A 17,433-nucleotide genomic window follows, 5' to 3' on the forward strand; every position below is an offset into this window, starting at 1 on the left:
CAGTGTGCCCTTGTTGCCAAGAAGGCTAACGGCATATTGGGCTGCATTAGTAGGAGCATTGCCAGCAGATTGAGGGAATTGATTATTCCCGTCTATTCAGATTTGGCCTCACCAGTGCTGGAGTACTGCATCCAGTTTTGGGCCCCCCACTACAGAAAGGATGTGGACAAATTGGAGAGAGTCCAGTGGAGGGCAACAAAAATGATCAGGGGACTGGGGCAGATGACTTACGAGCAGAGGCTGAGGGAACTGGCTTGTTTAGTTTGCAGAAGAGAAGAGTGAGGGGGGATTTGATAGCAGCCTTCAACTACCTGAAGGGGGGTTCCAAAGAGGATGGAGCTCAGCTGTTCTCAGTGGTGGCAGATGACAGAACAAGGAGTAATGGTCTCAAGTTGCAGTGGGGGAGATCTAGGTTGGATATTAGGAAACACTATTTCACTAGGAGGGTTGTGAAGCACTGGAATGGGTTACCTAGGGAGGTGGTGGAACCTCCATCCTTAGAGGTTTTTAAGGCCTGGCTTGACAAAGCCCTGGCTGGGATGGTTTAGTTGGTGTTGGTCCTGCTTTGAGCAGGGGGTTGGGCTAGATGACCTCCTGAGGTCTCTTCCAACCCTAATATTCTATGATTCTTTGAACTTGTCAAACAGAACCTGAATCTGAAAAACAAGCTGAGTTCTTCGCTCCTCTTACTCCATCATTAGAAACAAAATAGGTAGAAATCAGAGCAGAGCTTCCAATTTTGTAAATGAAAATTGAAGTACAACAGAATCCATCTCACTCTCCCATAACTGTATTTGCTCTGCAAGGTTAATGAGAAAAAATACTTTTGTCAATCCTGTCGAGAGACAGGACACAGATTATCATAAGTGTGTGCACGTGGGTATTTGTATTTGTGTGTATTATATGAATGTGTATGTGTGTGCGTGCCTATACACATGCACACACCACTGTTCCCTACTGGCCAGAATATTACATCAGCTAACGTGTATTATTATATTGCTTTACAGTGATATGCTGAATGTATTTTATATTACATAAGTTGCCATTTTCACACTTGCTTTTCATATAACTATGTATTACCTCCATATCTAAGGCCATACTTTACATTTCAATTGATAAGGAATGGGTTTTTGTGATGGTTTTTATTCTAATTATTTTAAATCCTCCTCTATAAGGGCCCATTTGCGTAACCCTATGAGTAGAATTTAAACTAAGTTCTGAGGGCTGCAGAGCCCAGTCCTTAAGGAAGGCTATGAGAATGGGCTGTAAATCAAAACACAAAGAGAAGCAACATACAAATGTTTTTCCAATACATGGTCCCCACTTTTCAAAAACTCAGAGATTTCACAATTAGTTTCCCTGCGTCTATGGAATTGAATTATCATCCCCAATATAGAAAAGACCACATACACTAAATGGATTTTCAATAAATAATAGTAAAGGAAGGTGGTGAACAATAAAATGTCAAACCAGAAACTGATCAGAAAAGATATATTGGCTTATGCAGCAGAACCCCTTATGCCTGAAACCTCCCTCTAAACTGAAACTGGTGATGTTCCCCTGATTTGCATCAGTAACACTGAGAAAGCCCAATTATCCAAAACCTTGTTTATCCACATAAATTCCACATCCCACGTTCTATCTGAGTTCTGCTGTATAGGGCGTTACTGATCGGAGGGGACAGCACACTTGCCTGAAATATGGAAACGATACAATTGATTCATAAAACCTCCAGGTGGCGACGAGATCCATCCTGTTGGGGTTAGTAGCATAGTACCTCCAGGCAGCCTGGATAACATGAAGGGACATTAGTAGCATTAGGGGAAATGTTTATCTGTGCTTATAAGTGAATGCAACCAGTTAATACTCCTCTTAATTCAAAAGAAGATAACAATGCACATATTCAGTGAGTCGCTCTGAATTATTATACAGCAATATTGAAAGTTGCCATTAGATGGTGCCATAGTTCATGTAAGGCTTATAATAAGAAAAAGATGCTCTAGGACAGTAGTCCTCAAAAACTGTTCCCAGGGGCATATGTGACAGAATACTGTGCACTGCCCATTGCTTTCAGATACCCAGAAGAGGTTACATTTTACTACTCTTGCTTTATTCTAAAGTCTGATAAATCTAAAAGACCATCTAGCTTAGTAAAATGTAGAACATGTGATCTGTCTGATGTCTCTGGGAATCTGAAAGAGCCATGGTTAGTGGGCAGCAATCAGTTTAATATACTGCTGTGGAAAGTTTTGCTGAGTGATTTTAGATATTAGCACATAACTCCTATCAAACTTCCACTAGCACATAAACAGCCATACTGTGGTTACCCTGGCTGCCTGTTACGCAGTGATTCTTTAATGTCAGTGAGTCAACCTCTCCAGATATCCCCACGGTGTCCTTTGCTAGGTAACAATTTTAGTGCAAAAGTATACTGGTCAGCCTATTTCTCCAAAGAATGGGTCTGACCCGGAGAGGTCCTAAATACCGACATTCCCATTGATTTCAAAGAAAGTAATCCTGGTCCCACCGTAAAAGTTTTGCCAATGATATCATTTGATTCAGGGCATGGCCTGCGGTGCATATAGGATTTTTGTCAAACAGATCAACCTTCAAGCTACCAATTTTATATTTAATTTTACAAAATAAAATCTAAGGCTCTGATCCAAATCCAGTGGAGCCAGTGGCAGTCTTTGAATTAAATTAAATGGACTTCTAGCCAGCTCTTAAGACAATCAGCAATCCAGGGAAGTATGACAGGCTTTCTTTTTGCTTTTGCAAACTACTTTTTCTTCTTGATTCTTTTACAGGAACACATATGGTAAGTTGTAACCCAACAGTCACTATTGACCAACATTATGTGTATTGATGAGTTTTTACAGCAACAAAAAGCCTGTGGCATCTCTCTGTATGTGGGGTAGTCTCCCAAGAGAAACATGGAAACTGGGGCCTTGCAAAACAGGTGATTCCTCCTCTCCCCCCCCACACACAACGTGTAGTGTGAAAGATTTTGCCATCTTGTTTCAGGTGACTCTGTGCCACTGAAATGGATGTTGGAGGGGAGGATCCCTAGAAAATTTCAGCAGAACGACTAATTTCACTTTGAACATGCGAATTAGTGGCAAAGCCACTTTTGCACTAAAAGGGACAGGTATTTTGTGAACTCTATTACATAGGGCTCTTATTATACAGTATCATTTCAAGATGGAAACCTAGAGAATCCAAACCTGTATAAGTTCTGCTGCCGGCTTTCTTCTCTTCTCAAAATGTTTCTGACGATGTTGTTCCTGGACTTTCAGAGCCAGCCCTGAACCCAAGATGCCCTGAAAACAGAGGTGGTGATTTGATTGAAAACACAACAACAACAGAAAATCTGAGGAGAAAGTTCTCTTAAAACATGTGGATGAGATAATCAGAGCTGTGGGGAATTAGTGGGGTTCACATGGGGTTCAGTGCACTTTTCTGACAGTTCTAGTTCACAGGGCATCATAGTTTTCTGACAAACCTTGGCGTCACCTAGGCCCGCGCTTCACCTGGTTTCATTACAAGCTCCTCAAAAACCTTCTTGGTCTTCTACTGCCTTGCCAATGACAAGATGTGCAGCTGGTCTGTTTCCCTCCTCTACTGTTTCAGTCAGAACTGAGCTAAACTCTATGGTTGTGATCTGAAGGGGGTGCATATGAACCATAAGCTGGATACTGTATCACCTGGGCTCCCATCCCCCATGAATTTCTTTTTAAGTTTTAAGCTAAAGGAAACCAATCTCAAGCTCCAAGTTTTGCATTGTTTCCACTTGAAACCACAGGTTGGGCCCAGGTCACCCAAATCTTGGACCAACCTCACATGAGAAACTTTCAGATCAAGGGTAAAATTTTCAAAAATAACTTGGGGGCTTTGGTGACCAAGTCCCATTTTCAAAAGCAATTTAGGAATCTAAGGCCGGATTTTTAAAGGTATTTAGGCACCTAAGTCGCATTGAAATCCAAGCCCTATTGCTTTTCAATAAGGTTAAGGGCTTAAGTCACTTTTTAAAAACTTTACCTTCACCCTTTTTGCAAATTTGGTCCAAGTCTCATATCTGTAACAAAACCTGAATAATTCTCCTGTTTATAGGCTTAGCTCTAAAGTTCTGCACACAGGATCATTCAGATTAGGCTCCATTTTATCTTAGCCACAAGGAGAAAAGAGATTGCTTTTCCCTCACCATGCATTAATGTGCTCAAGATTCCAGCTTGGGAGTCACTGAACTGCAGACTCGCAGTTGAATTTCCAGTGGAATCTGCATAGAAGGGAGGCTATTCCTTTACTTTCGACATCATTATCTCTGTGTTTTGTTAAAACAAAAAGAAGGACGGTACTTACGGCAGGAAGAGCAAAAAATGAAACTCCAATAAGAGAGAATGTGGCTGCTATCAGCCGCCCCTCCCAAGTTTTGGGGGTCTTGTCACCGTAGCCAATTGTTGCTAGGGTAATCTGTGGGGAGAATAGGTTGGCCATTTTATAAGACAGACAATGCAAATGGACAAAAAGGAGGATTTCTTTTAAGCTTGACCTTCAAACCTGCATGACCAGTTTATAAACTTTTGCTTTGACCTCTGGACATTGTAGAAAAATACACAAACACAAACTTTCCTAAGCGTGGATTTTGCAAGCAATCTGGAAAATGTAAGCCATAGATAGAGGTTTTTTTATGGCACTCATTGTCATAGTACCTGCATGTCTCATACGTGTTAATGAATTTATTCTCAAAATACCTCTAAACAGAGGTGATATAGTATACCCATTCTGCAAATGGAGAATTGAGATGGCACACCGATTAAGTAACCTGCACAAGGTCAGGCGGGAAGTCTGTAGCAAAGCTGTGAATAGAGACAGCTGAGAGGCTTCACCACAAACCAGCCTCTCCTCACACTCCTTCTATTAAATACAAATAGTTTTCTGATCATAATGTTTCCCTATGCATCGCTTTCCCTTTGCTTTGTGTTTTTCTTCTTCCCCCATCACCCAGCTTCCTTGATCTGACTGAATTCCTTATGTTTACATTGTGTGTGTGTGACTCAAGCCATGAGCTCCTCACAACCGTGAGCTGAGTCCACAGAGGCTGTGTGAGTAAAGCGAGCTGGCTGCAGGGTGTCAGGTTAGAGCTGCTGCAGAGGCCGTAGCTCCTGATTTAGCAAAATCAAAACATTTCACAAATGTGCATGGGTCTCTCTGACTTGTTTGTGTTTTACACACACAAAAAAAAGATTCCAAAAAATGGAAATGTTTCATTTCACTATTTGGACAAGAAACATTTTGTGTGTTCAATTCAAAATGTTTCATTTTGAAATTTCCTTCCATTTTATTTAAAAAAAAAAACCTTTTTAAAAAACAGCTTGAAATCTAAAAGATAGATTTTGTTTCATGTCAAACAACACATTTTGTTCAATGTGAAGTAAATTGTGTTTTTTAGACTTTTTGATTCACTGAAAATTTTGAAAAAAAATCATTAAAAAACACCTTAAAATATCAGAAGCACCAGCAAACTAAAAAATCAACTATATGCACAGTCCTACCAGAACCCCGTTTTGTTCTCTTCACCAGAGAGGGCTGACTGCCAGCAGCATCTGAGAGGCCTCACCTACACCAAGAGCCTTGAAGCTCACAGGGACTCACTACTGCCAAAAAGGAGAGCTGTGTGCCTCCCAGCAAGGGATGCCAGCCTTTCGCATGGAGATACAGCTCCAACACCCAGATAAGGCATGCGGGGAGACTTTCTCATTGTAATGACTTAATTTGTGGGCTTTTAGTGTGTGTTGTGGTGGTGGTGGTCCTGGTCTCATTTACTTGATTCCTTTGCCCTTCTTTTAATTTACCACGGTCCTTTCCAGAATACAGTGTTATTTATTCTTATTTGGTCCTTAATTCCTCGAGGTCATAAGGATTGTTATTTGTTTATTCACCCAGTCACAGAATCATAGAAATGTAGGGCTGGAAGGGACCTCAAGAAGGCATCAAGACTGAGGCAGGACCAAGTAAACCTAGGTCATTCCTGACAGGATTTTGTCCAACCTGTTCTTAAACACCTCCGATGATGGGGATTCCACAACCTCCCTTGGAAGCCTATTCTAGAGCTTAATTAGCCTTATAGTTAGAAAATTCTTCCTAATATCTAACCTAAATCTCCCTTGCTGCAGATTAAACACATTATTTCTTGTCCTACCTTCAGTGGACATGGAGAACAATTGATCACAATCCTCTTTACAATAGCTCTTAATATATTTGAAGAGTGTTATCGGGTCTTCCCTCAGTCTTCTTTCATCAAGACTAAACATTTTGTCTACATCTTTTCCAAAGTGTGGTGCCCAAAATTGGACACAGTTCACTAGGTGAGGCCTCACCAGTGCCAAAAAGAGCAGGACAATTATCTCACATGTCTCACATATGACACTCCTGTTAATAAACCTCAGAATGATATTAGCCTTTTTTGTAACTACATCACGTCGTTGACTCATATTCAATTTGTAATCCCATCTTGTTGAATTCAGACCAGTTCTCCAATTTGTCAAGGTTGTCTTGAATATTAATCCTGTCCTCCAAAGTGCTTGCAACCCCTCCAGCTTGGTGTCATCTGTAAATTTTATAACCATACTCTCTGCTCCATTACTGAAACAATTAATGAAAACATTGAATAGTACTGGACCCAGGACAGAGCCCTGCGGGACCTCAGCAGATACATCCCCCAGATTTGACAGCAAACCAATTGATACCTACTCTTTGAATATAGTCTTTCAACCAGTTATATACCCTCCTTATAGTAATTTCATCTAGACCACATTTGCCTAATTTGTTTATGAGAATGTTATGTGGGACTGTGTCAAAAGCCTGACTAAAATCAAGATAAATTACATCTACAGCTTTCCCCTAATCCCCTGTCAAAGAAGGAAATTAGGTTGGTATGGCATCATTTGTTCTTGATAAATCCTTGCTGGCTCTTCTTTATAACCCTATTATCCTCTAAGTGCTTACAAATTGATTGTTTAATAATTTGTTCCAGTATCTTTCCAGGTATTGAATTTAGGCTGACGGTTCAATAATTCCCCAGGGCCTCTTTGTTCCCCTTTTTAAAGACAGGTACTATGTTTGCCCTTCTCTAGTCTTCTGGAGTCTTGTCCTCCATGAGTTCTCAAAAGTAATTGCTAATGGTTCCGAGATTGTTTGAGCTAGTTCCTTAAGTACCTTAGAATGAATTTCATCAGGCCCTGCCAAGCTGAATACATCTAACTTTTCTAAATAGTCTTTAGTCTGTTCTTTCCCTATTTTGGCTTGTGTTCCTTCCCCCTTGTTAATATTAATTGTGTAGAGTACGTGAAGACTGAAACAAAATAGATGTTAAACACTTCAATGTCGTCAGTTATTAGTTCTCCTTCCCAACTTTCCTTTGTCTTTCTCTTGCTTCGAACATAGTTACTAGTTGGAGGCACTGCACACACAGAACTCAGGACCCACAGGTCCTAAAGTGGGTCACCCACCTCCAGAAAGAGGAATAAGGAGCCGTAGAACCCTTAGGTATCAGGAGGAGGCAACACCTCTAATACATGGGTTGCATGTAAGACATTCAACTTGAACTCAAACTCAGGAGAAGAATGAATCAATTCTGGATGTGAAATATACACAAGTGCTCTGATTTTTCTCTCATTGACACCAATGTGAATCCTCTGACTTCAGTACAGTCGCTATTTATTGGCACTGATGTAACCGAGAGAAGACTCAGTCCCCTGAGTGCTGTACGAGTTGGATTAAATTGATAGTGAATTTCTGTGGCAGGGATGTGGGAGGGCATCCCAAACAAAGGGGTAAGGCCATGGTTCTGGTTTTGTACCGTGATTATCTAGGGTTCAGACTGCACCATGACCTTGCAGTTGCCCCCTCATTTGGAATACCCCACCCGCCCAACATCTCTTCCACCGAAACTCACAACACCCACCCGCCCAACATCTCTTCCACCGAAACTCACAACATATCAATGTAATCCAAACTCAGACAGCATTTGGGGGCCTGACTCTTCATATATGATGATTCTCTAGGGTTCAGACTAGCATCTCCGGAGGAGATTTGCAGAAGCACAATGGGCTGTTGCGTGCCCAAATTCCAGGGAAAGTCAATGGCAGTTGGGCGCCCGACTCCCACTTGTGACTTTGAAAATCTCCCCTATAGGGATTTCTTCACCAGACATTCTGGGCCAAATTTCCAAGAGAGCTCAGCACCCACAGTTAGAGACAGATTGCCAGAAAACCTCAGCCTCTCCATAGGCATCTAAATGGCCGGCTTTTCAAAAAGCGCTAAGCACAACAGCAGCTCCCACTGTTCTGAGCCACTTCACTTAGGTGCATAAATAGAAACTGTTAGGTGCTGAAGGCTTCTGAAAACCTGGCCCTTAGACTCCAGCTAACAAAATTCCAGAGTTAAATTTTCAAAAGCACTTCAGTGACTTGGGCACCTAAGTCTCAATTTCAAAAGTGATTTAGGTACGTAGGAGCCAAACTGTGATTGAAAGTCAATAGGACTTTCTTCGCACGTAGGAGCTTATATCCTATTGACTTTCAGTCAGACTTAAGCTCCTAAGTACCCAAATCACTTTTCAGAATGGGATTTAGGTGCTTTTGAATATATTACCCCATTCCCCTCACACCCTAATTCAACCAGGCAGCTTTATTTCCATTAAACCAACAAATGAGAGACAGTTTCTACAGCTACTTACCAGCCCCCACCACAGTGCGTCTGCATAGGTTTCAAACTCTTCTTTCATCTCGACTCCATGGGCATCCTTTTCAGGCACATCTTTCTCGACCAGGTAAACAAGGAATGAGGAGAGGATAAGGGTCAGGAACCCGATGTACCAAGCAGTGATGAGCTCCTGGAAAAGAAACAGATTTAAAATGAGGAGACTGAAAACAGCATCAGCTTCTGCAATGGCAGCGCCAGACATCTAGTGACAAAAGAGGAGAGATACACAGGGTAAAACAGCAAGAACTGTCACTTCTCTCTGGATTACAGTCCGGGTCCAGCATAGTGCAGCTCTGGCTGTTCCACACTGCAGAGATGCGACAATACTTAATACTTACACAGCACCTTGCTGCTGAGGAAATAAAGGCAATTTGCAGTTGTAGTTTGGCTCAAGGCTGGATTAAGGCCCAAGACACATCACAGCATGGGGCCTGGCACCACAGCCTTGGCCTCTCATTGGGAATGGACCCCTCACTTCCCTTCCACAGAAGTTGGAGAAGTCCCACAGGGCCCTCTTCCCCTCACAGGAGCGTCACTCATGTCTCCTCATTGTGACCCCAGAAAGGCAGCGTGGTAGTTGGGGAGCCCTTCAACACTTACCCCAGCAGTCAGCGTGACACTGCTTAGGTGGAGGGACTGGGCCTGTTGCACTCCATTGCTCCTGCCACAACACTCACAATTTGCTGCTGGGGTGATATTGACAGGGCCCACAGCAATGGATTTTGGAGACGACAAGCCATTGAGATGCGTGGGGCAGTTTAACCACTCAAAGCTATTGTTTCAGACTTTACGTGGCCGTCACTGCATCAGTTACACTCCGGTCACGCTTCTCAGCTTTTCTTCACAACCATCAGGCTAAAAACCTACTATGGGTTTAAATGAGAAAATTGAGATTCTGATGGAATCCAATGAGCTGAGGGGGAGCCCCAGGCACGGATGTATATTGCCTAGGCTTTAACCTGGCCCTGGTTTTGCAACACCACTGCGAGATGTGGAAATGAAGGCACAGAGAGCTTTAGGCACCTAAATCTATGTGGGGACAGGGGGAAGTTAGCATGATTTTCAAGCATATTCATAAGCTTTTAGGGAGCCAGGACTGTCTTTTACTGTATCTCTGTACAGCACCCAGCACGTTAAGGCACCTAAGTGCTATTGCAATGCAAATAAACAAACCGGCAGAACTCAACAGGAGCTGTGGGTGCTCAGCACTTCTGAACATCAGCTAGTTCTGACTTTCCCAAGGTCACTGAATCAGACACTGACAGAGGTGGAAACAGAACCCCTGATTCCCATACAGATGCAGTTTACGTATTAGAACTTGCATCCTGGTGACCATGTTTCATCAGAAGTGGGAAGAAGATATTCTTTCAGGTTATTATTATTATTAATTTGTAGTGCTCTAACAGAGTGCTGGGCACTTTGCAGACAGCTTTCCCTGTGGCATGATTTTCCTTTTCGGTCCTGGGTCATATCACCTACCATGCAGGATGTTGTACCTGAGAATTTTACAAATGTGTCTTGCTGTAAATCAACCTCTGTAGCAAATTTGTGGTTTGCAATCACTGAGGGACTTTACTAATAAACCATGTTTTTAGACTTGATTGTTAAACGTTAGTGCCCACTTTAGCAAACACCCTCGCAACCCTACATATTTCTCAGTCTGCCAAGGCCCAAGTGGAAGGACACAATCTGGGAAAGAGACCAGAGGAGGCCCTCTGGAAAACTAGCAGCCTGCAAAGCTTAAAAAAGACATGGTGGCAATGTCTTTAGCATAAGTGACCTTTTTCCAAAACCCCTTCACAGGCCACCCCATAGACCCCCATCTTAGAGCTTTTCACTCAGGTAACTCTTTATCATCTAATCCTATACAATAATGGTGCAAGAGCAGCATAACTACCTGATATGGACCAGAATGGGTCTGACCCTGTAACTGAACACACTCAGAGGCAGCTGGAGAATATATTAGCACCCATCACTGTACTATCTGACCCGTGGTTATGGGTGAAAATAAATTAACCACTTTCATGGAAACTTACTTGACTTCTGCTAACCAGCATCAAACCATTGCGCATTGAACTGCTGCTGTGATTTTGAGATAAGTCTTTTCCCACCATCCTCTCACACCAAACTTCTCTGACTCTTTTCACATAAGTGGCATAGGAGGATAGATGAACCCAGGCAGTGCACTTTACAATATTTCTCAAGGGACAATACTCCAAGGGCCAGATGATGCCTTTTACACCAAGCCTGTGTAAGGGACAGTGATTACTGACCATCAAGTATCAGAAATCAGCTAATGGACCAGGACTCCGGTGATGGGTAAGTCAGGTTGGCCATTTAGTGAATTTAAATTTCTTCCCAAATGGTGACAATGTAATCTGCAGCCCCCTACAAACAGATACAGCTGCCCTCAATGCACACAAGCAAACATGGCTGAAGTTTAATCTGATGCACTGAGTGGAAATTAGATCCAAGTCTTAATGGACACCAGCTAGAGAGAAATCTCTCTCTCTCACTGGAGTCCCCTTTGACTTGTGTGGCCAAGTCTGAGAAGCCTGTGTTAACACTTAACTATTATATAGGGCTTTCTTCCAAAGAGCTTGACATGCTTTATGAATAAGGATATAACTCCTATTGAAGTCAAGCCCAAAATGTCCATTGGCTTCAATGGTGCAGGATCAGGCCCTGATTAATTTAATCTCACAGACCCCAAGAGGGTAAGAGAGTTGGCTAGGGTTACAGAGCATGTCTGCGGAAGAACTGAGAATAGCACTCAAGGGTCTTGACTACTACTTTGCTGCTCTAAACACTACACAACACTCTCCTCAAGTGTCTGATCTGCCTCTGTTTTTCATTTTTTCCCCTTAACTCAGATTAATGCTGTGAACTCCTCACTTACTTTGCTATGTGCACAAATAGCTGATCCCAAAAGCTTCCATGTGCCTCCCCTCCTGTCCATTCGGAGCATCCGCAGGATCTGAAGGAAGCGCAGACTTCTAAGCGACGTTGCCAGAACATTGCCCTGGTTCCCAACAGCTACCACTGGCACAGAGGCAATCAACACAAAGATATCTGCACAGCATAAAGGAGAAGAAAGTCTGATCAAAAAGTGGACTCATCTGTGATGGGTTGTACCCCCGGGGTGCAGTCTGGGAGCTGTTGGAACCGCTGTGCCCCCTAACAATTCAGCTGGGTTGGTCTTTCTCACGCTGCTCTGCTGATGATACACAGCCAGCCTCTTCAGGGTCTGTTATCCCCCAACATAATAGCAGGTGGCTCCACACACCCAACTGAATTACCTGAGTGCATTGCCTAAGCCACTGGTAGATCAACAATGAAGCAGCAGCCAATTTACATACTCCCCAGCCTTGCACCCCTGCTGGAGTATAAACCCAGAATTATATCATCTTGCACTGCACAGGGATGTGTACAACACAAGCTCATTAATATAGTTTTCTTCCCCCTCGATATGGGAAAGAAATGCACCAAGCCTTTGCTAGCTGAGATGAGATTTTCCCAACCACTTCACTTAAAACACACTGGTTAAGATAAAACATAAAACAAGTTTATTAACTACAGAAAGATAGATTTTAAGTGATTATAAGTAATAACAAACAGATCAAAGCAGGTTACCTAGGAAATTAAACAAGAATGCCAACTAAGCCCAATAAACTAGACAGGATTTCAATCAACAATATCTCACCCTGACTGATGAAACAAGCAGGTTTGCAGATTCTTGAGGCACAGGCTGCATTTGCTGTGCAGCCTTGGTTCCCCTCCCCCATTCCAAGTCCTTTGTCTTTCAAAGGTTCTTCCAGATCAAGGTTGAGTTGTGGGAGAGTGAAGACAAATCATGATGTCACTCCCCATCTTATATAGTTTCTCCATATGGTGGGAACCTTTTGTTCCAAGCTAAGGTCCTAGCCCCGTTTGTGGAAAAATACAGGTACCAAAATGGAGTTGTGTCATGTGGTCTGGTCACATGCCCTTGCGTGCCTTGCTGAGTCATAGCATTCATTATCCATAGGCTGTCTGAAGCATTCTCAGGAAGGCTCACCAGATGGGGGCTAAGCTTCTCCCAAGGCCTATAGTTTCCCTTAATGGCCCATTACCTTGAATAGGCCCCTCACAGTCAGCGCTCTAGAGTGGAATCATGTTGCCTAGTGGGTGTCACCCAGTAACCACATTTGAAATACAGACACACAGTCAATATTCAGAACTCCAGGTACAACAATGATACATGCATACAACTACAATAATCACATTCAGCAAATCATAACTTTTCCAATGACACCTCACGACACATCTTGTATAAAATGCATCATAATTAGGTCATAATTATATCATAATCATACCACTGTGATGAATGTAGGGTGCAGTGTCACATCATCATCTGCTGCTTAATTCCATTTGTTTGTGCTGTAAAATCCCCTGCAAAGATCTGAAACCCACTAATGAACTCTTTCCCTAGCCAATTAAACAGGCACCTGTGAGTCAAACATAGCTTGTGGCACTGGCCACAATCTGGGACCCAGGTAATCTACATATCTCACATTTGATATGGGTCAAATTCTGAGTTGGTTAAGAGAAAGGGGCAGAAAATAACATGAGAGTCAGTCTTGCAAAATACAGGCTAATAAATCAGAAGGACAAACAAACCAGAGGACAAATATTCCATAAGTCGGAAATAGTGAAAGCAGGAATACCAAAACATAGTGATTAGTAAACAAGAAGCCCCTTTTTCTACTGGTGCCCCATAGTTTTTGGCAATTTGGCTGGCTGTCCAGGTTAACCTCTTAAGGCCAGTGCTGTTTATTTTTGTGAGTGAGATAGGACCAATTTATTGATCAATTAAAGAGGTCTGAAATGCAGATTGCGCGCTTTTTTTTTTTAAATTTATGGACCTTTATGAGCCCATAATTATCCAAGTGGAAATAGGTAACAATTGTGTCAGAAACATTCTCAGGGCTCTTAGCCACTCCGTCTTTCAAGTGTATTTAGAATCAAGTGTTTTTGAAATGGCACCATGTGGGTTTCTTATTCGTTCTCTCCCAATAATTCCATAACAAGTTTGTGTAATTTACAAATTAAAAGATGATTTTTCTAATCCAGGATTTTAAAAATACAACTGAGCTCTTCTTGCTCCTTACATTGACATCAATAAAGAGTCTGTGCTTACAATTTAGATGACAATTTTATTGATTATACATGAGACAGAACAAACCCCAGCTTGCTTACCCAAAGCTATACTGGCCCTTAAATAGTAATACGAGTATTATTATTGATTTGTATTACAGTAGCACCTGAAGGCCACAACTGAGACCCTATCATGCAAAGTGCTGCACAAAAACACGAGGGCCAGCCCCTGCCCTGCAGAGCTTATATTTCTAAACAGCCAAGACCAACAAGGCGTGGCAGAGGAAATGGGCAGAGAGAGAAGTGACTGGCCCAAGATCATATAACAGAGTTGGGAATAGATGTCTTGACTCCTACTTCAGTGCTCATTAGACCACACTGCAGTAAAAACTTGTTTGTGCCAGTAAAGTAAGCAGACAGAACTCAAAGATACAAAGGGAACAGATATGTTTTGTAAAGATGTGCCATTTTACAGTGATTTTTCAGACTATAACAGTGTGTGAATTAAAGTTATTGAGATCCTGCAGAACATCTGAGCAGATTCTACAGTAAGTATCCAATTCTGACTCTGTCAAACTGTGAACACTGTTCTCAAGTGAACCCAGGTTTTCAGGTACTTTATAATTCTTTCTAAACAGTGCAGAACTCTTAGCATACGTGGCCTTTGTATTTGTCATTCATGGGGTTTTAGACATCAGTCACATCTGACTCCGCACAGAAAAAGGATAGACATATGGAGAACAAACAAAGAGATTGTGCTTACCCAACATACACAAAGGCTTCCTGGCAAATTTAAGCCTCCCCCTCCATCCTTTATATCGACAGCAACACCCAGCAGCCCAGATTCTTAAGGCAAACTCTGCTCCAAAGATGAAAATGGCAAATGTTTCCTGTATCAAAAACACAAATTATATTCTTAGACACATAACAAGGCTTGCAGTAATTGTGGATATGCATCGCTTGCTGGATCAAACTGTGTTCGCGTATTGTCTATGATTTTATATACATATATAAAGCCAGATTTTCAAGAAAACTCAGCACGCGGCATCTCCCATTGTTCTCAGCGATGGAAGAGGGGGAATTCTCCATTGTTTTCAAAGGGAGTAGCTGGGTGCTGAGCATTTCTGAAAATGTGTCCACTTCATTTAGGTCCCTAGATGGGAGCTGAGACCTTTTGAAAATCGGACCCTGAATGTCCCTATAGTATATGTACAAATAATCTGGGCTTTTTGAAACGTATACAGATAGACATGAACTGCGAAATTGGAATCTGGTGTTTGGGTGAATTTGGAGCGGAGTTTTGGTTTAGACATAGTGTCGTTGCGTTATCTGTGTCATAAGAAAGGGTTGAATCCTCAGATGCTCCAGCTCATAAGGCAGCTTTACACCACCTCTGCAGCTGAACTTGGGGGCTGCTCTAACTTGCACCGCTGGCTAATTGTCACCCAAGGGTGAGCAGGATTGCCAGAGCACATTACACTACACCCCACCCAACAGGCCCATTTCTGTGTTCTACACTGTGGAGAGCTAGGAGGGGTGGTAAAACTTCTCCAGCTCTCTTTCTAAATCACAAAGGAGCAAAGATGATCATCTCTTATAACGTTCACATTTAATTCAGATCAGACTTCACATTGTATGTCACTGGGATGAACGGAGAGGCAGACAGGGAATTCCCAGCATTACTGCTGCTACAATGGTTCGCTGAGAGACAGTTTTATGCAAGGCTGGGCTAACACAGCAGCTCTCGGATTACACTGTGATGGCTGGACTTTGACTCTAGATACTTTTTGTTAAAGTGACACCATCATCTTGAAAGTCTAATCAGTCTTACAAAATGATTTCAATGTAGTTTCATTTACTGCACTTGTGCTAAAGCTATGGGACCTATCACACCTATTCCAGAACCCCAGCCTAGGAGGGATGTGGGGAAGTGCCTCAGTAAACGCTGTGGACTTCTTGCAGCCTACATGAGCCTGCCCTGTAGTGAGTCTGGGACCCTGAAGAGTGTGGGGTCACCAATGGTAATGAGTTTTCATAGTTGCTGAATTCAATCCAAGAACGTTAACAGCATGATATTGCAGTCCCAGTCTACTTACCAACAGCAGCAGCCAGTCTCCTGAAACAGTTTCATATTCCTTGAAAGTTGTTAGGACGGCTAAGATCAAACACCCCAGAACTATCAGAAATCTGGATTAACATAAAAGGAGAAATTGGGCATCATTACCACTGTATCCACTTAAAAAGAGATGGTTTAAAAACCCACACAGAGGCCTGAAAGGGATCACCATCCATGAGCAGGGTGAGATGGAATGTCACTTGGATCAAGGGTTCTGAACCTGGGGGTGTCACAGACAGTGTTGGGGTCAAGAATACCCCGCCCTTCCCATATTGTTAAGTGGGAAGAGGACCATGGGTCTATCCCAAGGTTTGGGGGTCCTGGTACGGAAAAGTGGTTCACAGTATGGGAAAGGTGAAGATAGTCATTCTATCTCTGACCCGTCAGACAAGAAGTTCTGTGGAAGGAGGAGAGCCTCTCATTGAGATGTTCCATTTGTGGGTATTACCTGTGTTCAGGTGTTACCACCATGATGGGCACTTTAGAAATGCATTGAATAATCATTACTAATAAAATGGCATTGTAGTAACAATAAAGCAAATCCACTTGGCATGTATTGAAAGCCAAGAAACATTAAGTTAACATTTCTGTGCAATTAACATTTTGGTACCAATAAAATCATCTAGTGCTTTTTATCAGCAGATCTCAAAGCACTTTACAAAGGAGGTCAAAAGCCCATGAAGATATTAATAATTCACAAACCCTTGTTTGCACTGAAAATTTTAGTGCCGTCCTTTTTTTGTAATGCAGATATAATGGGGTGTGTAACCCACACAGGCTTTGAAAGGATTGATATGGCCCTGAGAGGTCAATTATGCTAACTGGCTGAACCTGGAAGGTGGATGAGGCTTAATTGATGATGAAGCCCAGCTGCAGAAGAAGTTGGGTGGTTAATATAAATAAACATGAGCAAGTAGAGAGCAGAAAGGTACTGGATCTTCACAGAAAGAAAGATTAGGGAAGCATGGAACCTCCACTTCTATGCAGAGAAAATTCAGCTAGTTCAAAATTTTACATTCTTAGGACTTGTGTTTGATAAACTAATTTGGAAGGGTCATATAGTTAATATCCAGAGTAAATGTAAAAAGAGGATGAATCTGCTTAAAAGTATTGCTGGGAACAAGAGATAAGAACTCACTGATGATGCTGAATGATGCACTAATAAAACCAGTTACAGATTATGGTGGCCAAGCCTTTGAAATCTTCAGCTTTGAAATCAACAGTTAAAAAATTAGAGTTGATCCAAGCTCTGGTTAATCCCATGTAGTACAATATTACAGCACCATTGTGCGTGGAGCCGGGAGCTACCAGAGAAATGCCTATACATTTAAGGATGAAATTGTTAGATTTAATCTTTTGGGCTAAGGTTAATGGAAACAGTGAAGGGGGGCAGGTCTACACTTACTTCCTGGTCCGCC

At 42.2% G+C, this 17,433-nt stretch overlaps 1 protein-coding gene across 1 annotated transcript in view; it reads right to left on the bottom strand.

Annotated features, from left to right (window-relative positions):
• KCNQ3 (potassium voltage-gated channel subfamily Q member 3) overlaps positions 1-17,433 on the bottom strand; it is a 232,760-nt gene that overhangs the window by 30,731 nt on the left and 184,596 nt on the right. The window contains exons 2-8 of the mRNA XM_034763636.1: positions 15,996-16,086; positions 14,663-14,789; positions 11,663-11,835; positions 8,738-8,893; positions 4,360-4,470; positions 3,225-3,320; positions 1,694-1,788 (exon numbers count right to left, since the gene is read on the bottom strand). Of these exons, the coding sequence (XP_034619527.1) occupies positions 1,694-1,788; positions 3,225-3,320; positions 4,360-4,470; positions 8,738-8,893; positions 11,663-11,835; positions 14,663-14,789; positions 15,996-16,086 (849 nt within the window). The remainder of the gene's footprint in view (positions 1-1,693; positions 1,789-3,224; positions 3,321-4,359; positions 4,471-8,737; positions 8,894-11,662; positions 11,836-14,662; positions 14,790-15,995; positions 16,087-17,433) is intronic.

This window comes from Trachemys scripta, chromosome 2 (genome assembly GCF_013100865.1).
Source record: "Trachemys scripta elegans isolate TJP31775 chromosome 2, CAS_Tse_1.0, whole genome shotgun sequence".
NCBI classification, from domain to species: domain Eukaryota; kingdom Metazoa; phylum Chordata; order Testudines; family Emydidae; genus Trachemys; species Trachemys scripta.